This window comes from Paramisgurnus dabryanus, chromosome 17 (assembly GCF_030506205.2).
Source record: "Paramisgurnus dabryanus chromosome 17, PD_genome_1.1, whole genome shotgun sequence".
Lineage (NCBI taxonomy): Eukaryota > Metazoa > Chordata > Actinopteri > Cypriniformes > Cobitidae > Paramisgurnus > Paramisgurnus dabryanus.
In genome coordinates this window covers 34,558,035-34,581,708 of record NC_133353.1, presented here as the reverse complement: position 1 = coordinate 34,581,708, position 23,674 = coordinate 34,558,035, and the positions used below count along the sequence as shown (strand labels likewise).

General features: G+C 33.9%; 3 protein-coding genes across 4 annotated transcripts in view; all 3 read right to left on the bottom strand.

Annotated features, from left to right (window-relative positions):
- Nucleotides 1–672, bottom strand: part of tfb1m (transcription factor B1, mitochondrial) — a 42,835-nt gene extending 42,163 nt beyond the window's left edge. The window contains exon 1 of one of the 2 annotated variants that reach the window (XM_065267342.2): nt 350–672. The gene's annotated coding sequence lies outside the window, so the exon portion shown is untranslated. Of the gene's footprint in view, nt 1–318 lie in introns of both variants that reach the window. The other variant, XM_065267343.2, reaches the window with a different exon arrangement.
- Nucleotides 673–2,543: 1,871 nt separating this feature from the next.
- On the bottom strand, nt 2,544–12,854 carry LOC135777895 (uncharacterized). The gene is made up of 5 exons (XM_065288166.2): nt 12,638–12,854; nt 7,867–7,951; nt 7,055–7,749; nt 6,798–6,918; nt 2,544–4,850 (listed from the first exon to the last, which is right to left on the bottom strand). The coding sequence occupies exons 1-5, from the start codon at nt 12,704–12,706 to the stop codon at nt 4,687–4,689; spliced, it is 1,134 nt and encodes a 377-aa protein (XP_065144238.2). The 5' UTR covers nt 12,707–12,854; the 3' UTR covers nt 2,544–4,686.
- A 1,046-nt stretch (nt 12,855–13,900) lies between these two features.
- Nucleotides 13,901–21,261, bottom strand: LOC135749065 (b(0,+)-type amino acid transporter 1-like). Its single transcript, XM_065267458.2, has 6 exons — nt 20,548–21,261; nt 16,551–16,684; nt 15,852–15,981; nt 15,536–15,660; nt 15,255–15,342; nt 13,901–14,561 (listed from the first exon to the last, which is right to left on the bottom strand). Exons 1-6 carry the CDS (start codon nt 21,253–21,255, stop codon nt 14,331–14,333), a joined length of 1,416 nt encoding a protein of 471 aa, XP_065123530.1. The 5' UTR covers nt 21,256–21,261; the 3' UTR covers nt 13,901–14,330.
- Between the last annotated feature and the right edge of the window lie 2,413 nt (nt 21,262–23,674).

Genomic DNA, 23,674 nt, shown 5'->3' with positions numbered 1-23,674 from the left:
ATCGGATTTTATATATGCAAATACCAACGACTAGACTCAATAAAAACTGTTTGGTAAAACAGTGGACAATCATTGGAGATAGCAATGCGGGGTTGTTATATCGATAAATTACTCCAACAAAAATGATATCCCTTTACTTTAATGAAATCATACCTAGAAATAGAAATAAACACTTTGCTTATGAACAAGACACATGGAATCGCTCCTGTCTGAGAAATTCACCCAGGGCTTTAACAGTGACTTCTTAAAAAGCCAAAAATGTAAACACCAAAATCTATCTTTAATAAAAATGAATGTTTTCACACAAAAAACGCTTACAAAAGTCACACTACACAACACGTTTTCTCACCAGAGCTTTTCCTGTTGTTACCCTGACGACAGAGTTTGCTCCTCCAATGGGGTGTCTAGAATGAAGACGATGACCAATCACGTATATAGGGGCGGGGCTTCCATTGCCCTTGAAAATAGCCTCAGCCCGGATCTTTTCAACAATGTTGTCTTAACATGCAACTTCCGCTATTATTAAACAGAATTTTAATAAGATAAACATTTTGGCAGACCCTTAAATTCAAAGCTAAAGTTCAATCAAGTTAATCTTTAAGATGTATGTGTGTTCCCTGGGACTGAAGCCATGAACTTGGCGCTGGTCCACTTTACTGTAGTTGCTAGAGTAAAAGTCGTTTGTCTTTCAAAATAAAAGTTTGCTGACCGGCGCCTGTAGTAAAGCTAGTTGAATAAATTCTCTTACATGATTAGATTCGAACCAAACTAATGTAAACAGGTTAACTTGTTGTACCGTAATCAACTTTCTCTGCTAAATCAGGCTTTGATTTTATGCTATGATTAGTCCACGAGCGCGTGTGTATGAAAGAGGAACATCTAGTGACGTAATCACCAGCTTTATCAAAGGATTTGAATGATTATCCATATTATTTTTCACTCCGTTTATTAAGATACAAATAGAAAAGACAGCAAATGTGTAGACTAAATGTAAAAAATAGCATTTGCTCAGTTACAAGTGGAGGAAAGGAACTTTTTGGTGTGCAAACTACTAAATTAAATAAAGGCAGACATTAACATAAAATTTACACTTTTGTTCAGTATGCAAGAAAAGAAATCTAGCCTTAAGATGTTTATGTACTTGTAAAGTTTTTCCTGTCAGACCAGTAGCTCGCATGCTCCCTGTTTAAGAGGTAGTCACATACCTTGGTATAAAACTTTGTAAAGGTGAGTCACATCATCCTCTTAATTTTGATCCCATACACACTAGTACAAAAAGAAAGTTTAACTCCTGGTTACAAAGAGATTTTTCCATTTATGGTCGTATTTTATTATCTTAATCTGAAGGTTTATCAAGGTCAGCATATATAACTCCATATATTTGTACCCAAGACATTTACAAAAGAGTTTGACAGGTTGTTATATGATTTAATTTGGAAAAACAAACCTCATTATTTAAAGAAAAGTATAATATGCAATCCACAGGATCAGGGAGGTTTGAATGTGGTGGATTTCACAACTTTGTATTGCAACATTAAAATAAACTAGCTAAAAAGATTGGTTAAAAATAATTGTTGTATATAACATCTTCCCGAACTATTTATTTGAACAACTTGGTGGTATTAATTTTTTTCTTAAATGTAGTTTTGATGTAAACAAAATACCTCTTAAATTATTGAATTATAAATATATTACACACCAAAAAGCATGTATTTTATGAATGTCCTTGCTCTTCCTTCTTTTGGTATGTCACAGTTTTTAAGTGTTAAATTAAATTGCAATCTAAACTTAAATTTATTTTCAGATGTACTGCATTCAAATGAATGTGTCTTTTTTTTCCATAGAAAAAACGTTTGTTGTTGATTTTTTTTCTATTTGGGAAATATTATATTCACCGGGTCAAATGGAGTAACTCAGAACCCAATTGTGCTCATTTTTAAACAACCTTTAAAGTATATTTAGAATCTATAATGTTTGTAAAAAACAAAAAAGCCAAGAAAATTGTTTTTTCTTTTAAATGAATTTAATCTATATGTTTGTGTGCCTTTTTATTTTTATTTAATTTTTTGACAGTATGTGAAAATCTGTGATGTCATGTAGACTTGCCCATTTGTGTAATTCTGAATGTTCAAAATTCAATAAAAAATGAAAGCTGAAAGCAGCAGCTCACATGCTGATGAAGGTGTCTGGTATTAAATGAGTCACATGTTAGGGGTTTGGTGTTTCAGCATGTCAGATTGAAGTGTGACTAATACAAATCTTCAGTTTACTCTGAGTGCCACTGTCAAGTCCCTTCTTGTCATTTACGTGTATGGAAGGATTGCTTCCCGCAGAATGAATAAGCATGACTAAAGAGGGATAGGCTTTTTAGAGGAACATGACACGCTCATGACAAATACAAGCTGTGTTCTGTAAATCGTTTAATTTTTGTGTGTAATTACATATTTACACAAGTAACCTTGAGTCACTCGGGGTTGTTACGAGTGCAGAAAGACACCAACTCCAAACTCCATAGCAAAAGAGAAGAGAATATACACAACCTGATTGTAGACTTGATTTTAATGTGTGGCAGGGATTTATACATTGCATAAAATCTAGGATTTGTTTTACTCCATTTGGTGTTTAGAGATCAGAATATGAAAACATGGAAGCATTGGGTTTTGGATAAATTGCCATCATGCATATTAAGCAAAAGTTTTCATTTTTCAATACTGTATACTTAAATACTTAAGAAGCTATTATAATTTGTAATATAAAAAGACATTCAGTTTAAACATGCTACACAGAAAATAATAGTTCATGAGTTTACCTGTCCAACAAGTCTTAACAGAAATAGTGATGAAATAATTTGAATTGCTGACCTTAAGGTAGAAGCTTAATTATTGCACACCTATGAAATGTAATAAAATAATCTTATTGAGAATTAAGGAGTTGGGGTGAAGGACTGATGCCAAAAGAATCATCACTTTAAATATACAGAATAATAGTTTCACAGACAGGGCTTATCCTGGTCCCAGACTAAAATGTCTGTTTGATTTGCCTTAATTCAAAAACACCTTGACCTGACACATCTTAACATATATCCGTGCCATTGTTTTGTCTCAAGATTCAAACCAGTATTATTTTTTGTAAGGCACATTTGTAAAAACTACCAGTGTTTCAAACTTTTAGGCTCTGCCTAAAGTAAAGATTTTGCAATACTTTATTTTTATGAATAAACAACATGTTGGCCTGGTTTTACAGACGGGGCTTAGGTTAAGCCAGGACTAAACTTTAGTTAAAATAGGATTTTTAGACATTTAAGTAGCTTTATAAAAGTGCCCTTACTGTTGTGCATCATAAGACAAAACAATGGCATAAGTTGTTTTCAGCTCAAACGAGCATTTTAGTTTCAGACTAAACATAAGCCTTGTCTGTGAAACCAGGACTATAAACAGAAGAAAACCATATGATTAATCATTATTTTGTGTGATTTACCTTTACCATATCACGCTTTTAAAATTTTAAGAAAAAAAAATCTGTATTTGCACAAGCAAGAAGATTGGACGGTAAATGTTTGCTGCGTTATGAATGTTTGATGTGTTGAGCTGTCATGCATAAAACAAATATTCATTTACACACAGAGACACATTAACATATATATTCTGTATTTTTGTAATAAAACCATAAAATAAAGTTTAATCTTGCTTTCTGTACACTTTCCAGAGTTCACTGGCTTCCGCTGCATTTTATTTTGGATTGAAATGATTACATTTTAGTATAAAAAAATATTTACAAGAATAAAGGAAGTCCTTTTTGAAAGTTTACAACAGCGTGTAGTTGGTTTCTCCTTAGTGGACTTTGAACCTGGAGTTTATAGCAGTGGATGTTCAAAAGGGAACGACGTCATTTTTACAACTTCGTCTAGTTGTAATGTACAAGTAAGTACATGTTGGAAGTGTGCTCAGTCACTACGAATCACTTAAAGTTTGGGTTTGAAACTAATGTTTAATGCTGTAAACCCTTCGTACAGGCAGACAGCAAGCAGCATGCATACTGACTGTAAGAGTGTTTTAATAGCAGGGCAAATACAAGCTAAACATGGGACTTCCAAGTAAATTTGCATGCATTGCTGATATCAACCAATGCTACTGTACAATATGTTTGTGATCCTTCTACTAGTGACTGGCATGTGAACATTTAAGTAATACTGAACTTCCACTGCGGTTAATAAATAGAAATTTGTTTAACAAAAATATACCCGATTGTCCTATATAGCAGCATAAAAAAAATCTTTACACAGCCTTACTTGTGCTCTTAAAAAAACCTTATAAAAGAAACAATGTAGAAATTCAAAGCCATTTAAAAAAAATCCCAAGACCTAAAAACTTGAACATCAAAGGAATTGAAAGAAACAACTTAACGACTGGAAGCAGATTAGTACAAAACAAAAACCTTACTACTTCACATTTTCTCGAACCAGCAGTAATTTGACACTAAACACAAAGCCAATAAGATGTTTGATAGATGACAATTCTGCATAAATTCATTATTGAAAAACAACAGGTGTATTAACAACATACACAACACGTTACATACACACACTTAAGATATATAAATGCTGTGTTTTGAGTGTATAAAAACATTTTAAAAAGATAGACCAAAGAAAAGCAGCCTACTCTGTGAAGACGAGTGTCTTTAAGTCTTTTATGCAAAGAATTCTTCCTGTTTCGGAGCTTTTTGGTAGACATAAGGTTGTGGCATATCTTGTAACGCATAGCTCCCCTCATCCTTTTTCTTCATTCTGTAAACCATTAGGCCAACCAGCATGACAGAAAAGAGAAGACCCACCACACCACCGGCTATGACACCTGAGGATAAAAAAATAAAGAAATTATTTAGATATTTTATTTAGCTAAAAGTGATTATGCTAAGGTTCGGCAAAAAAAAGAAAATTTACTAGCCCTCGCCCGTATGCTGGGTATTTTATTTCTGAGGAACATAAATGTGAAAATGTTATTAATTTTTAGGCAGATCTTATGTTTTAATAGTCGACCCAAGTATTACAGTAGCTTTGGGTAAGGAACAGACTGAAATCTCAGAATAAAACATCTTGGTGGACATCTCAAAGTTTGAATTTGCATTCGGTTTAAATTGTTTTAAATATTTTCATTGAATGATGACTTAAAGTCTGTTCTTAAAAAACTATTGTAAGGCTTTAAAGAACTTAAATGTTTTAGTTTTGAGGGACTTTTTTAATCTTGGCAGATAAGGCACTTTGACTGTCATTGAGCTGTATAAAGGTTTTTAAATAAAATCAAAATCAAATTTTGTATTCCACTGACAAAAACAGCATGGGTTTGAAATTAAATCAGTGTTGATTAATAAAACAATTGTAATTAAATGTCCTTTTAAATGTCGTATATAATAAAGGTCCTTTTAAAATTAGTGAAAAAAGAAAGTGTTAAAAAAGAAACACAAACAAAACCATTTACTGATGAAATAATGTGCAGATGCAACCAGAAGAGAATTCTAGAAATTTAACTAAAAACATCAAAAAGTCCAAATAAATAAAATTACAAGAATGAAGTCGTAATATTTCAAAGTCATATACACATTAATGTACAAATTACAGCTTTATTCTCACAGCATTACGACTTTAATCTTGTATTGCTACTTTATTCTCATTATTCTTGAAAGATAATAACTATATCTCATTATTTTGAAATATTACAACTTTTTTGTCATAATGCTCCGTCTTGATTTTTGTACTGTTGACTTTATTCTTGAAATATACTAACTTTATTCTTGTATTTTAAAAATATTACGACTTTATTCTCGTATTGCTACGTCTTGATTTTCGTAATGTTGACTTTATTTTTTAAATAAAATAACTTTATTTTTATTATTTTAAAATATTACGACATTATTCTCATAATGCTACATCTTGATATTCATAATGTTGACTTTATTCTTGAAATATAATAACTTTATTCTTGTTATTTTAAAATATTACAACTTTATTCTCATAATGCTACATCTTGATTTTGTAATGTTGACTTTATTCTTGAAATATAATTACTTTATTCTAGGGATGCACCGATAGGATTTTTTGGGCTGATACCGATACCGATTTAAACAGACAACTTCTGGCCGATGCCGATATTAAACATTTGTATACAATACTATATTGGTCTATTAGCTAGTTTATTTCTGCATCAAATTATTTTAATTAATTAAGCTAAAACAAAAAATTAAGCTAAAACAAATATAATAAGACAGCTTGACAACCTTCAAAGGTGGTTTTAGCTATTCAGCATTTATTTTATTAACAACATTAACCATTTTTTACATATAATGAATTTCTTTATGCAGTTAATTAATAAACAATCGCTATCTGCCTTTCTCGTGCTATGACCGATATGCCGATGGTTTCAAATTCATCAAAAATCGGCCGATTAATATCGGCGGCCGATACATCGGTGCATCACTACTTTATTCTTGTTATTTTAAAATATTACGACTTTATTCTCGTATTGCAAGGTCTTGATATTCAAGTTAACTTTATTCTGGAAATATAATAATTTTATTCTTATTTTAAAATATTACAACTTCATTCTCATGGTCAAATAAGATTTTTTCTAAAATTAACTGCAAGTTGTAAAATCTTGCAAGTGTTTTTTAATTTTCTATGTGCGATGCATTACGTTTATAAATTATGATAAAACCTTGGAAAAGTTAACAATAAATTAAATGGCAAACAAAATCACTAAATATGAAATGACAGGGGTAATGCACACATCTGCGCATAAACTCACATGCAAGAACTTCTTTTCTCTCCAGAAAGCTGTCATTCCCTGAAGAAGCACCCATTGCTCCATGTTCATTTACACCTTTTCTAGTTTTAATTGTTTCCTTGTCGATAACAAAGTCAGAATCCTGAAAAAAGAAAAGCTTTTGTTTAAGAAAAGATCCCCAAACAAAAACATTATTGTCTTCCAAACTGAGAAAAAACAACAAAAACAAAACAAATTCCATGAAAGTGTATAGATAAGATGAAACCAGTTCTACTTACTTTCTCTGAATCTAAGCTCGTATTAATGTCTTCTGTAATAACAGGATCTTCGAAGATGGGATTGTAATTTCTACTTGCTGTAGTCATAAGAACAGTGGTGGTCTTTGCAGTCGCTTTAGGTTCAGGATGTGTCACAACCACAGCTTTTTTTGTCGTCTGCCCAGGCACGGTCTCCATATGAGGAACAGTTGTTCTTTTATCAATGACCTTTACTGAAACTGTGGGTCTGTTGTCTGCTTTTGTAGTGTAGTCCTCTGCTACAACAGGTACAAAGCCTTTCTCGATCAAAATGGTTGTTGTTTCTGGATCCACAAGACTAACAGTTGTAGTTTCTTTCTCGATAACAACAACATCCACCGAGGAAATGGTTGTGGTCTGCACAGGCGCTGTCTCCATATGAGGAACAGTTGTTTTTTTATCAATGACCTGCACTGAAACTGTGGGTTTGTTGTCTTCTTTAACAACTGCTTTTGTAGTGTAGTCCTCTGCTACAACAGGTACAAAGCCTTTCTCGATCAAAATGGTTGTCGTTTCTGGATCCACAAGACTAACAGTTGTAGTTTCTTTCTCGATAACAACAACATCCACCGAGGAAATGATTGTGGTCGGCAAGGTTGAATGTGAAGCATTGGTAACTGGCACTTTCGTAGTCTGCACTTTAGGCATCACAGGATCGAAAAACCTGAGAGGTGGTACTAATGTGGTTGTAAAACATATATTATTGTCATTAAAGCGTTAAACTGTATTAAGGAAGTAAAATTTAAAGATGGGAATTTGAATTAGAGAGGTACAGTTTAGGGTATCATGGTTACCGTATACTGCCATTCCTGACCCTGAGGACTCATCATCATAATCATCTCCTGATGTGTCCTGATCCTCAGGTGCTTGTGAAGAATACTGTTGAGGGAAAAAGAGAGAAACCTTGAACCATATTACTAAAACATATAGGGGTGTTTTCCCACACAGGATTTATCCTAGTCCCAGATTAAAATGCATGTTTAAGATGCCTTAATTTAAAACATCTTGCACATCTTGACATATAGCAGTGCCACTGTTTTGTCCCAAGATGCACACCAGTATTGTTCTTTGCTAGGTATGTTTGTAAAAACTACTTAAATGTCCTTCTAATAGAACAAATAAATTTGTTAAATCTCCATGAATGTCAATGCCAGTAATAGAGAATTAGGCTCTGCAGTGAAAACTGATATTTGGTCAGAAATGCAAATATCTTAGTGTAGTCGATTTACTGCGAAAGCTGCTGCTGCTTGATTTCCAGATCGGGATATATTGAGGTTAGGGTTGCAAATGGGCGGAAAGTTTCCTGTAAATTTACATTAAAATATATTTAAAAACAAAATTATATAACCAACATGCATGTTTCACATTTCCTTTTTGAAAAAGAAAGCATCACTCTCGCACCAGTGTTTCTGCTATGGGCAATGACCTAAAACTATACATCATTTTTTATATTAAACTATATTAAAAAAAAAATATTGCAAACCATTGCAATATGACTATTTTGCAGTATTTTGATATATTTTGCAGCCCTAATATATTGGTACGATAATGACATAGCAAATGAAGTTGTAGCAAATTTAGGAGAACCTTAAAATAATTCAATGACATTAAAGGTTTGGTCATGCTTCAAAAAAGCAAAGCAACATAAAAAAAAATATTTTTTAAAGAGATGCACCGATATATCAGCCAATAATTGGTATCGGCCGAAAGTTTAATGTACTATATATCCTGTCAATCAAAAGAGAACAGGAAAATGCAACGAATTTGAGCTCCGTGTGTAGAAAATGTAAACATCACAAATTTAATGTTCAATATTAATGGTCATTATGAATGAATAACATTTTAGAAAATTTAATTGTCAGAGTTTAGTTAATAAAACCACTTAAATATCGGTATCATCATCAGGCATCAGTCTGAATAATTGTACCGTGGACAAAATTCATATCGGTGCATCTTTAAAATAAATCAAGATTTATGTTTTGTTACTCAATAAAAGACTTGATGTCGTACAGAATGTGCCCAAATTTATAAATTACAGCAGATCATATCAAAATTTCAGTCGAGCGTTCCATACCATACATTTCCAATCTGTCCTCAAGTATGCAATGTAACCATGGAAAGTTAGCAAAATTTTCGATAAAACCAAAGGAATAATTTACCAAAATGAATACAAATTGTGGAACATTAAGGAATTTTACGATCATAAGTAAACAGCCTGGGAACGAGATGACACAATGCTCATCTGTAGACGCAACGTTAGTTAAGCCAAGCCAAAACAAACAGCACACTGGGTGTGGTATCAGTCTACCATTAACAAATTTACTCTCACAATGGGCATTAATCCAATGATCAACGACAATGGTTGAGTCCTCAGTACTAATGTTTTTAGAAATATAACAGCACTGTGATTAACAATACGGTAACTAAATGATTAAAACAAAGAAAGAATCTCTCACATCATGTTATTGCTGCATGATTGATTGAACTGTTAACATTGGTTAATGAAATCATATACCATCAACAAACAACAGCACAACCTTGGATACAGTAGCTCCAAACCTGTCTGGCCTAAACATACACAATAACACAAAGATCGGATGTGCCACAGCGGGCATAACAAAATAAACTAATCTGCTTTTGAGCTGCTACCTCCGGGCTTTTTTCCTAGGTCAATGCAAGCTTTTACACATTTAACTTATTTTAGATGTTATTATAATCATGTTTGTGATAATATTTAAATCAATTAAACAACAATCCTATAATTATAAGTAAAATATTTATCTAATATATCATCCGAAGGTAGACAGCCAGGTGTTACTGTGGCTATGTTAAGTTGGAGAAGTGCATCTTCCATGAATCCATGCCCAGTTGGTCAGTTTTATTTTTGGGGGTTTCATCTTGGTGTGGCAATTAAAGCTTGTGTAGTCAGCTTGAAAACGCGCCAATGCTGAAAACAAGTTGAATAAAGTTGAAAAGAGAAAGAGAAAATGCGCATTTGCACGATTAATCGATACAGCCCTAATACGCACACTGGCACCGACAGGTGGCGCCTGTCCGCGGTGCCCAGCTACGACTCAGGAAGTTGCTCAAATCCCTGTCGCGCCACAGAGCGCCATTCACACAGTTTAACATTAAATAACATAATTAAGGATTAACATTGGTTGCGAACGTTTAAAAAGTAGACACTATCCGACTAAACTCACGCTATTTAAATGTGCACTTCCAGTGTACGATACCTCAGAGTTGTCCTAGACGCTACTCGACGCGGCGCTGAGCTGACGCGCCCCTTTACACGAAAACAATAAAGTCAGTTAAGCTTGTATTAGGACTTAAATGCAGGGGAAAACCCCTTAAAGCAAAACCACTTGTAGATATTAATCTCTTGGTATGTCAGCATGCACATCAGGAGCCACATCAATCAAATCTGTTTTTAAAAGATTGTCAGCATAAGCAATTACATTTACAAAGTATGCAGAAAGACAAAGTATGAAGACTTAACAGACCGTCATCTAAATGGATAGCTAACCCCATGTATGTGAATATCCTGGAACCAGCACATTAATCTCAGGAAATTTTCAGTTTCTTTAATAGGTACCCCAGTTATAAACACATGTATGATTAACGCTGGGATTGGCAATATGAATGTGAAAATGAAAACAGTACAAATATCGTTGTTTTAATAAATTAAAAAAATATATAATTCTTAGTTGGAGGCTGCCATTTTGTTTTTCATCACTATAGAGGATATGCACGTGACGTCACCTTCGGCGAAAATGACTGTGGTTACAGACAGAGCAGCAGAATTAGTGTACAGTGTGAAATCAGCGAAAACATGGGGGAAATGCGTCTAAATTGGAAAAAACTGTTGTGCGATAGACTGTACTAACAAATTAACAAGAATTCGGAGCTATCGTTTTACAGACTGCCAGAAAACACCAAAAAGAGAAATAAATAGATTGTTCATGCCAACGTCCACAGACCACAGGTGGGTTGATAAGCTGCTATTAAGCAGAGGTAGACACTACTTAAGTATTTTACTTTCTACTTAAAACTATTTTTTTCAAGTATTTGTATTTTATCAGTGTTTTTCTTTGGAAAACATACATTACAAAGCATATTATTATCATTTTTACTCTATTACATTTCATAAATACAAGTTTTGTTTTACATTTAATATTTACGTACATTAACGTAAAGTACACAATTATAATGTAATTAGGTATTAAATCAATTTTAATATGCAATATAAAAGAATACACAGTATGATTATATGCTTTGAATGAAGTGAAGTAAAATTTTTCCCCAAGACAAACACCCTAATAAAGCACAGATGCTTGGAAAATGTAACTAATGTAACTAAGTTATGTCCACCACTGCTATCAAGTCCAACTAAATTCAATTTAAGCTGATAATAGTCAGTTTTACTGGAATTTTCGCAGGAGCCGCTATGAAAAGCAGCCATTTTGTTTGCCACTCAGCAGGGCGTGGTCACGTGGAAATGTGACGTCAATGCATACCCTTTATACATGACGTCATGAAATGATCAAAGAAGATCAAAATAAAGCAATTTGTGAGGTAAAAATGTGTGAGTGGGAAATAAAAAATTCTCACATTAAAAACTACAGAATATACCATAGTATTTACTATAGCAAGCAAACTCTAGTAATTTTTCACAACAACCATTACACGTTATCAATTTCAAAACGCGAAACGTAATGGCGGCCTCCATAGGTTAAAATGAGTATTACATGTTGTTTTTTTTTTGAAGTAATAATTTCTATCAATTCATTTTATCTAAAGTATTAAAGCATACAATTCATAGTCGAGTACCTTTTAATGCTTTGTTGTAATTTTTAGAAAGGAATACATAAAGCCTGACTTGTTTTTAATCAAAATATTAATGAGGGAAGACTTTAGTAAACACATCAAACAGGATACTATGAAGATTATGTAGACAAAAGGGATTCTAGTTCTTATAATTTACTGTAAAAACAAAAAGAGGCCATATTTTTATTGCCTCATAACAATATCTATAAAACATATTAACACTTCACCATCATTTAAAATAAACTAGTTAATACATAGTTTACTTATTTTTCATATAAGTCTTAAATCACCCAACCTTACCCTTCAGGAAACTAATTCAACAGTTTGATTGGTGAAACAATAGGATGTCAGTGTAAAAACACAACAGATGTCCAGTGGTTTAATAATTTGCATGGCTGTAACTGAATCTGTAACAATCTGGCTTTGACTGCCACTTTATTGGCCAAACTACAGCTATGAGAGTCATAATGGCGTGTTAACAACCATCGACAGACTCCTTTAAAAAAACAATATGTGTAATAAGTTACCTTACAATAAGATCAGGTTTAAAAAAAGTTCCTAGTCACAGTATCGTTCACACGTGCACACACATTAACAAGCTGGTGTGAAAGAAAAACACCTCGTGGACTTTAGGCGTTAGTAAATAGTAACTTAATAAGCAATTTTAATAACCAAACTGACAGACTACCGGGTTCAGTTGTTTTCAAGATTTTGTATTAACTGACAATACGATCTTACCGAATACGTCACAGCAGGTATCCACACGAACAGACCTAAAATCAGCGCTGGATTCCAGAATATCTTCATTTTAATTGATTTAAAAACTTGTTGTTTTGAAAAAGCAGTCGAGTTTGGGAAAACGACCTTTACTTAAAACGAGTTTAACACAGTTTTCCTGGTAACTACACGTTCAGGTTGATTACAAAAGAAACCCCACCTTCTATCGCTGGAAGCAAGGTGAGTTCATTTATCCACCCACAGACCATATTTGGCTACATCCGGAATCATTTGTCAAATCGATTCCTTTGAACGAAACTTTTGACGATTCCATTAAAACGGATTCATTGATTCATTTGAGTTATCGTGTAACTGTTCCCAGAAGGGCATAGTATAATTGTTTGTTGTTTAATTGTTGGTTGTTTCATTTCTTTATTAATGAAGAAATTCTTGTTTTAAAAGTATAGTTCCAGATCTAGACTCTGGAATAGATACTTTCAGCTTGTAAAATATACACACAATCCTTTGGTGCAAGAACTGTTTATTATTTTTTTAAATGTATTTTTTTTTATTAAACATTTGTAGATGTTTTCCAGGGATTTAAGCCACTAAGGACATAATTAAAATTGTTTTACAATTATAAACCAATAAATGATTATAACCGATGTGGCTAAAATGTATTAACACTGAAATATGAATCAGTCATATTTATCCTTAAGAAAATTAACCATGTTTATTTGTGGTAAGAGTGTAATAACCATGTTTTTTTGTTTTTTTTTTTGGTGAATTGATAAGCTATTATTTTTATTTTACTACAATGTTTTTTTTAACTGTAGTAAAACCATGATACATTTTCAAAGAGTATTTACAAGATTTGCACATACTTGTAATGTAATGTTGTAATGTCAGGTACATGAACACGTTCAAGCAAAGCATTTAAATATATTCAGAGATATTTTGAGATATATTGTATATTTTGAGGATGGCATCCATAAACATTACATGTGCTTGTGTGGTCTGCATTATACCTCATTTATTTTTATCAGGTAAAGTTTCTTCTATTAATTTCATGTACATGTTTTTTGACTTGTGCAATAATCTCACAAATGCATTTCTTCGTGTTTTCTGCAATATGGCTGATTTGACAAATAAAACCAACCAGACTCATCGAATCAACTCCAACTTTTTATTGTTTCAGTTATATTTCAACAATTTTATTTTAGCTTATGATAACAGGACAGCAAATAAATAGTTTTTTTAATAAAAGTAATCTTATGAGAAAAAGTCACTTGCTTCCTAATACTTATGTTTATATATTATTATACAGTAAGTTTCCCCTTCAGTTTCTACTGTATAAAATAATTGATCTGAAAAATTTGATCCAAAATCTATTTAATTACATTTTATTTAAAGTACAATTAAGGCAACTTTACATTACTTTGCAATAGGGGGTTAAATCTTATAAACTGATGACTCTCCCAGTATCTGACCTTTTATAATTACATATGCGTTACATGAGAGACACATGATTTAAAAGATAAATACCTATTATTGCTTCATTCATTTGTTTACTGCTTATTTGCAAGTCAAGGCATACAAGGCATATAATAGGTGACATTTACAACCTATAACACTTTCAAACATTACAAGGTGCCCTGGTGTGACACAAGTTTCAACAAGTCGAAAAGCATTGCATTTTCCTGTTCCCTACGCATCACAGGTTTTTGTCAGTTGGCGCCACTTCAAGAAAGAGTTGAAGGAAGACTGTGAGTTTATTTAAAACGCCTGGGAACAGCTTAAAGTGAATAAAGGGGATGTAAATCAAAATGCTACTCAATATGAAGATGGTCACGTAGAGGTACTCAATCTGTGGATCATCGATGATGGGTGCCAACACCAGGAAGCAAGCAGCCAACAACACCAAGATGGGGATAATTATGGGTACCTGAATTTTAAAAGACATTGGTTGAATACTACTTCAAAGTTAGTGGTTTATCATAAACTTGAAAAAGAAACACTATGTTAGTCAAAACAACTTTAAGCTAATACTTTACATTAAAGGGGACATTTCACAAGACTTTTTTAAGATGTCAAAAAAAATCTTTGGTGTCCCCAGAGTACATATGTGAAGTTCTAGCTCAAAATATCATATAGATAATTATAGGTTTGAGCAAAAATGTGTGGTTTTTGGGTGTGTCCTTTTAAATGCAAATAGGCTGATCTCTGCACTTAATGGCAGTGCCGTGGTTGGTTAGAGCAGATTAAGGGGCAGTATTATCCCCTTCTGACATCACAAATTTCAATGACCTATTTTTTTCACATGCTTGCAGAGAATGGTTTACCAAAACTAAGTTACTGAGTTGATCTTTTTTACTTTTTCTAGGTTGATAGAAGCACTGGGACCCAATTATAGCACTTAAACATGGAAAAAGTCAGATTTTCCTGATATGTCCCGTTTAAGGGAATTTTTAAAAAGATTTATATGAATGTACCCATGCATTTCACTTTGTCCTTTACTCACAAAGATTTGATAACAAAAGGTGTCTTGTCAAAAACCCAAATATGCATTTATTAAATATTTGATCAATATTTTAGAGTTATGAGCTTTATTAAATCGATGATCAATCAAATGCCTTACCGTAATTGCCCGAGGAAGTTCAGGTTTCTTGATTTTTAAATACAGAAGTCCTGATAATGTAATCCCATAGAAAAACCAGGCCGTAAAACTAGAATACAAATAAAATAATATTAAGCAAGACTATGTTCAAAATAGGAGAAATTATTAGATGTATAAACAAATTGAGATGACTTATCAAATATTTATCATGGATCCAGTAATGATTTTTTGCAGTTTTTTTTCTGTAGGTAATGTAGCCAGAAACACAATTCAGGAGTCAATATTTGAGACAGTTTGCACACCTGAAGAAGTTTATTATGCCCTGGAAGTCTCCAGGAATGAGCACAATGAGGGATATAATAGTGGTGAAGATAAGGGCCGGAGATGGAGTGAGCCGTTTCATGTGGGCCATGGCCAAAATGTCTGGCTGTAAGACAATAATTAACAGATCGCATGATAGTTTGGTTTTAAGTTGAAACTGAAATGAAAGCTGCCAAGTACTATAAGGAGAATTATTATAATACATTCATTTTTAATGATCTATTTCAAGGAAATGCTACCCATGTCAGAATGTATAATACAATTAATATTTTCATTTTTCCAATACACTTTTCTTACCATATGTCCCTCTCTTGCCGTCACGTAACACACTCGTCCACCGCTGAAGAAAGATCCATTAAGCGATCCAAAAGATGAAAGTGCTGCAGCAACAGACATTATCCATCCCCATCCTCCTAATACTTTATTCCTTTCACAAAAAAATACAACTATTTTCACATTATAATAAAAAACAACCCTTTATTCAAACTTGAGATCATACAATTATGGATACAAACTAGCCACTAGTCAACATTTGAAGTAAAGTCCTAAAGCAAAAAGTATTGTTTAAAATTTTTATGAAAGGTTTTGGTCCACTTCAAATGTTGACTACACTGCAAAAAACTATTTTCAAGAAAAAAAAATCGTAGTATAAAATCTGCCAATGGGGTAAGCAGAAAAATCTTGAAAATTTTATTTAAACACTAAATTCAAGAAAAATTCAAGGAAATTTTGCTTACTCCATTGGCAGATTTTTTTGGTTGTTTTATGCACAAAATGACTTAAATTTGATATTTTTGTTCTAAAAACTAGACTTATTTTCTTGGGTCGTTTTGCTCATCAAGAAAAAGCATCTTAATTTAAACAAATTTAGATACTTTTACTAAAAACAAGACAAAAATACAAAGATTTTTTTTCTTGAAAATAATTTTTTGCAGTGTATAATTTATCTCAATACTTGTATTTGACCATAATGCAATGATAAACTCAATGTCTTACCCCCAAGTAACAGCTACTGCACTAGATGATATCATCTCTGTGGGTGTCATAACAACTAGATAACTGACGTTAACCAGTAGGTAAAGAATGGTCACCATGGGAATAGCAATCATCAGTGCCCTTGGCAGGTTAACCTTAAAGAAAAAAAATCACTTTATAAATGAGAGAGTTTTGAAGTTCTAAGCGACACATATCTATAAAGTCATTTTTGTGGTTTTTTTTTTGCATAATGTGAAAATATAACCTTTATATATTGACTGAGTAAGGTCATGTTAAAGATTGAAATGAAACTTTGATGCTCCAAATCTCATCATTAGATTATGACACTTTTGTGTGGGTTTTACAGACATCATCTTGATTTCACTACCACACTTTTATGTCCACCGTGCATGTAGTCATTGCAGAAGACATCTTACCTCAGGCTTTTTCACTTCTTCAATAACACAGTTTAAGTTGTACCATCCAGCATATGACCACAGACACTGATACAATGCCATTCCAACAGGACTGACACCAAGTTTTGTGCCTTCAAATGCAGTCTCCACACTGCTAAGGCTGCCAAAGTGTCCTTGTGCAAGTGTCACTATCCCTCCAATAACTATTACCATTAGACCGACCAGTTTGGCCACCAAAAAAACAACCTGAATAGCCAGAGCAAACTGTACATGTAGAATATTGGCAGTGGCGACCATCAAGATGCACGAGGCGGCTATACACTTCACTACTAGTATGGGAGGTGTACAGCCTGGGTAAAATGGTGCCATGGCATACTTTGCAAGGCTTAAGGCAATAGCTGCGATCCCACATGGCTTTAACACAAACAGGGTTGTAAATGCCACAACAAATGCAGGACATGGTCCATAAATACGCAGGATGTATACATAGTCTCCTCCAGATTCTCTGATGATCGTGCCCATCTCAGCATATGAGAAAGCAGCGCAGATGCAGATTATACCACAAACTGCCCAGATGACCAAACTTGTCCCAGGACTCCCAACGTAAACCAGTACAAATTGCGGAGACATAAAAATCCCAGAACCTATCATGATCCCCGCAACCATAGATACGGCGCTGGTAAGGCCCAGCTCGCGTCTCAGATTCAGCTTTTCGGTCTCTGCACATTTCATGGTGCCGAAATGTGAGAGAAAACTGTCGGCGTTAGAATTTATTCGAATTGAAGATGAAATGAAAACAGAGAAATGCTCTAAGTTCAAATTTCTTGTTTAACATTAACTACATGAGCAGCGAAGGATTTAGTGGCAAATTTGCTTATATGACCTCACAATGTCTTCTGTATGAACTAAATGATTGTTATCTTGCACATATGTTTGTGTGACCTGATAAATAGCATTGTAAGATGTGTAAGATTTGTATTGAGCAGGATGCACAATTACAAGATGATGCATGATATTACATTTATTTTGTTGTAGGACAGATGTTTCAGCATCTATAAAATAATCACCAAGTAACATTTCTATGTAATCATAAGTGTGAGATTGCAACACATAGTGAAGTTTTTCAAGAATGATCACAGAAATCTGATACAGACCAACAAATGAGTTGATACCCTTCTACTAAAATAAGCATAAGCAGATAAAAATAATTTATGATGCATTTTCATTTTCGGCATTTCCAACGCTATCTCACAACAATTCGTACATATTTTACAAGTTGGCTAATTCATACTAATTCATACGACCACAGTTTTGGTTTGATTTGCCTTGAACCCTGTGACGTTGGGGTTAGGTGCAGGGTAAGGTGCGGGGTTAGGGGTTCGTTTTTTTTCATGAAAATTGTACAATTTTGCACGATTAACTTCGTATGAACTGATACGAATTAGCCAACTCGTAAAATATGTACGAATTCTCGTGAGATCAGGCCAGCATTTCTGCATCTTTACCTCATAAGGCTGCTCTTTGCAATACAATGGTGCATAAAAGTCAGACAAAAGAACTTTAAACTTTGTTGTTTTCATTAGTTTTACATTTAACCCTTTAACCCCTTTTTGAGTGTGGGGTGAAAAGGTGATGTGCACCTTTAAATGAATTTAACTCTGGCCTTCTTTTGTCTAGAAGCAAAATATTGGTCTCTTTTTAAAGAAGAAACTTTAAAGTTGTTCACTGAAGTGAGTTGTGAAAAAAAAAAAATGTTATAGCAGTTTAAGTTTATAAAAAAAATACAAATAATAATAAAATATTAAGTATATTTTATATTTAAAAAACATAAAAATTAAAATGTTGTACACCCAAAGTGCTACAAAAAAGAAAGCCATAAGCCTCAACTAGTTCTGATCCAAATTTCGAGTTAAAATCACAAATAATGAGGTTTTGTCACACTTTTAGTGGCTTTACCAACAAAGGCCACTAGGTGTCAACGGTTTGCTGCATACTCTTGTCACAAATTACAAAATTACTGTCACTGCATTATTATTAATAATATTATAATCATTTTATTAGCTTATTTAATAGTTTTGTGTTATTAAAACTACATTCTTAGAATGATATATAGGCTGTCAAGATTTTTGAAGATTTATAATAGGATATTAGAATTATGAATTTATAATAATTCATATATATATTCCTATAGGATGAGTGATATTTAACAAAATGACTGTCATTACAAAATTTCTATCATCAAATGACCTTGAAATTTCAAAACTACACTCTTACACTGCAAAAAAAATATTTCCAAGAAAAAAAATTGAAAAATGTTTTTCAGTAAAAATATCTAAAAATTCTTAAATCAAGATGCTTTTTCTTGATGAGCAAAACACCCCAAGAAAATAAGTTTAGTTTTTAGACCAAAAATATCAAATTTAAGTGATTTTGTGCATAAAACAAGCAAAAAAATCTGCCAATGAATTTTTCTTACATTTAATGTTTAACAAAAACGTTCAGATTTTTTTGCTTAACCCATTGGCAGATTTTTTTTGCTTGTTTTATGCACAAAATCACTTACATTTTATATTTTTGGTCTAAAAACTAGACTTATTTTCTTGGGTCGTTTTGTTCATCAAGAAAAAGCATCTTAATTTAAGAATTTTTTGATATTTTGACTGAAAACAAGAAAAAAATACTTTTTTTTCTTGAAAATCATTTTTTGCAGTGTAGAGCTTTCTACAATATATGGGTTGTCAAGATTATTTTAGGTTTATATGACATCTAATAATAAATAAGTAAAAAAAACCTTGTCCCCACTTGTTGGCCAATGCCTTTTAAAAAAATAACTTATGTCATTCTTTTTTTGCAAATGGTGATATGAAAACCTCAATCTGAGAGCTTTTCAACAATATATCGTTTGTCAAGATTAGTGTCGGTTTAACCTCCTAAGACCTGAGCTTTGGTGTGGCTTGCATTTTAGATTTCTTCCAGCTCTTTGGGGTTAGGAAGAATCAATAAATATAATAACCAAATATTTTTCTTTGAACATGCAGTGTAATTGTCCACGTTTGTGAACAACAGGTTCCAGTTACACAGAATTAAGTATAATAGTGCAAACAACCAAAAATGTGATGTCCACATATCACACCAGGTCCTAGGAGGTTACACTAAGAAATGAGTGTTTTAAATATGTAATGCCAAACATCCCACCTGTGGGACGGTGACAGTTCATCCCAGCAAGCAATATTGCATTTAAAAGACTTCTAATAGCCGTCCAAACTCAGCTGTCTAGGCTGAAACAAAGCAAAATTTGGGCTGTCAGTGAAAATTGAAATAGCCCCCACCCCAAAAAAATGAAACCAACAGTTTGTAATCACTATTGCTTCCCTGATAATTTATCATGCATCTCACATTATTTTGACATAATGTATATGACCAAATTCAAGTTTATTTTGGCTAGAAAGTGGATTACTCATACAGTATTAACTTACATGTCAATCTTGAGTTTTCTGTGATGCTGCTACAATAAGTGTCAATAAAATCGGCCATATCAGCCATGCCAACACATGTAAAACATTTATATAAGTACACTTTTATAAATGAATGATGATAATTACCCCAGGATGCTTGATCTCTTCAGTTACAGAGTTCAAGTTGTTCCAGCCATCATAGGACCACAAACACTGGTAAAATGCCGTCCCAATGGCACTCACACTCAGTTTGGTCCCATCAAAGGACTGTTGTAGACTACTGGAGGTGTTTCCTTGAATGAGTGAAACTATTCCACCAATCAGAATCACCAGCAGTGCCAAAATCTTGACGGCCATAAAAAACACTGAGACTGCTAACGAGGAACGCACATTCAGGCAGTTCACTAAAGCCAATGTCACAATTCCTGCTGCTGCCAAACACTTCACCGCCACATCTGGTGGTGGACAATCGTCATAAAAAGGTGCAAGAGCATTTTGGGCAAAGCTCAGTGCCACTCCTGCCATACCGGTTGGCCTCACTACAACAATGGAGAGGAAAGCAAACATAAAGGCCATGAGGTTGCCCGAAGTCCGTAAGATGTAAACGTACTCTCCTCCAGACTCACGAATCACAGTTCCTAATTCAGCATAGCATAAAGAAGCCAACATGGCCAACAGTCCACTAGCAGCCCATATTAACAGACTCGCACCTGGACTCCCAATGTAAAGTAGTACGTATTGAGGAGACATGAAGATCCCAGATCCAACCATGACTCCTGCAACGAGAGACACACCACCCAACAGCCCAACTTCACTCTTCAGTTTTAACTTCTCGGGTTTTTTGTCAGCTACCATGGTGGAGAAAATTTGTTCTTGTTTTGCAAATTAGAAATGGACAGGAAGCTAAAAGCTACGTTTTAGAACGGAACAAAGTAACACCTTTCACAATTGATCAAGTTAATAATTACTGAACTGACGTCAAGGTCAAAGTGGAAATGCTTTATAAAGTGTGGCCATTTAGTTCACATTTCCCATACATTCTTCTGCTGATGAACATAAATTCACACTAATTCAAATAAATATACAACACTTCAACTTGTAAATGATTTATTTAAAATGGGACTTACATTTTAAATGGTGAAATATGCATTTAAGTTAACCCTACAAGATCCAATCTAATTTGAATTCATTTGTATGACCGCATTCATACATTTTTGTAAAAAAAAAATTGCCCCTGTGAGGCAGGATTTCGGTTTTTTTATGATAATTGTTTTTGTATGAATCACTTCATACGAATTAGCCAAATCGTACATAGCCAAATACATACACTGCAAAAATTGATTTTCAAGAAAAAAATCGTAGTATTTTTGTGTTGTTTTAAGTAAAAATATCTATGTATTTTCTTGATGAGCAAAACGACGAAAATAAGTCTAGGTTTTAGACCAAAAAATCTGATTTTTTCTTGAATTTAGTGTTTAAGAGAAATGTTCAAGACTTTTTTGCTTACCCCATTGGCAGATTTTTTTGCTTGTTTTATGCACAAAATGTCTAAAAAACTTATTTTCTTTGTTGTTTTGCTCATCAAGAAAAAGCATCTTAATTTAAGAATTTTTAAATATTTCTACTGAAAACAAAACAACAATACTAAGTAAGAAAGTCATTTTTTGCAGTGTGTCATTAACTTTTTCTCACGTCTGTACTATTTTCTTTCATTGACCATTAACTTCAAGTGCTTCCTAGCAGGTTGCCTCTGCTAGCGGCTCAAGCCCTGACACCCCATTTAACTTTCATAATCCGCTGTCTTCACTTCAATCATTTTTTAATATCACCAAATTTGTGGAGGTTGCCTCAATACAGAAATTATTTGCTGCAGACCCCACCACACATTTACATTTTCGTTCGACAGCAGGCGGGACCAGCTAAAGCTCCCACTGGATGCTGTGAGGGTCCTCACAGTTAAGCGCCTTAACCGTATGCCTTAAAGGAGCATTTCACCTGTAGAAACATTAATCTTTATTGAAAGTGTGTTATATTTGTAGGTGAAATTAAATTTGGCTTTTTAAACCAAACTCGAGCATTTCCGTTCGACTGCAAGTGGGACCTACCCGTTCGATGTCATGAGCATCCCAGCTATAGCCCTCATCGGATCCAGCGAGGGTCTTCCCACCTAATTTAAATGCCTCGTTTCATTTTGCTTTTAAAAAAATTTCACCATTCACACCAGCCCTCCCCGCTTGACTGCAGGCGGAGCCTTCCCGTCCGATGCTGCGGGCATCTCAACCAAAGCTCCTGTCAGATGATGCGAAGGCCCCCTGGTCAATTTGCCTGAACTCGTTTAATATCGTTCCTCGTTGAAGTATGCAAGTGTGCTCCCCTTTTTTCCCACTTTTTTGGGGATGTTCTTCTGGCTGCTGTCCATCATTTACGTGGCATTTTAGGGTTCGAGCTTAAATTCCGAGCTTTATCTATTTACCTATCGATTACATGGTAATGCAAACTCTTGGAACATCGGTTAATAGAAACGGTGTAATATGGCCAGAATTTTGACATTTAGAAAAAACATACTGTAAAGGTTTTGCACAAATCTGTAATGTAAACCAGCCTATTGTTGTTAAAATATGCTTTGGTAATGCTATCTTTGTTTACAGTTGTGACCAAATGAAACAGTGAATGATAGACAGACAGACAGATTCATTGACCTTGAAATCACTTTACCTGAGGATGCTTGATTTCTTCAGTAATATTATTTAAGGTGTTCCAGCCATCATAGGACCACAAACACTGGTAAAATCCTGTCGCAATGGCACTCACATCCAGTTTGGTCCCATCGAAGGACTGTTGTAGACTACTGGAGGTGTTTCCTTGAATGAGTAAAACTATTCCACCAATCAGAATCACCAGCAGCGCCAAAATCTTGACAGCCGTGAAAAACACTGTGACTGCCATCGAGGAACGCACATTCATGCAGTTCATAGCAGTCAACAACACAATCCCCGCTGCTGCCAAACACTTCACTGCTACAATTGGTGGTGCACAATCGTCATGAAAAGATGCAAGAACATTTTGGGCAAAGGTGAGCGCTACTGCAGTTATGCTAGTTGGTCTCACCACAAAGTTATTGGTGAATGAAAATATAAAAGCCATAACTTTGCCCGAAGTTCGTAAGATGTAAACATACTCTCCTCCAGATTCACAAATCACAGTTCCTAGTTCAGCATAGCAAAAAGAAGCCGCCATAGCCAACACTCCACTAGCAGCCCATATTAACAGACTC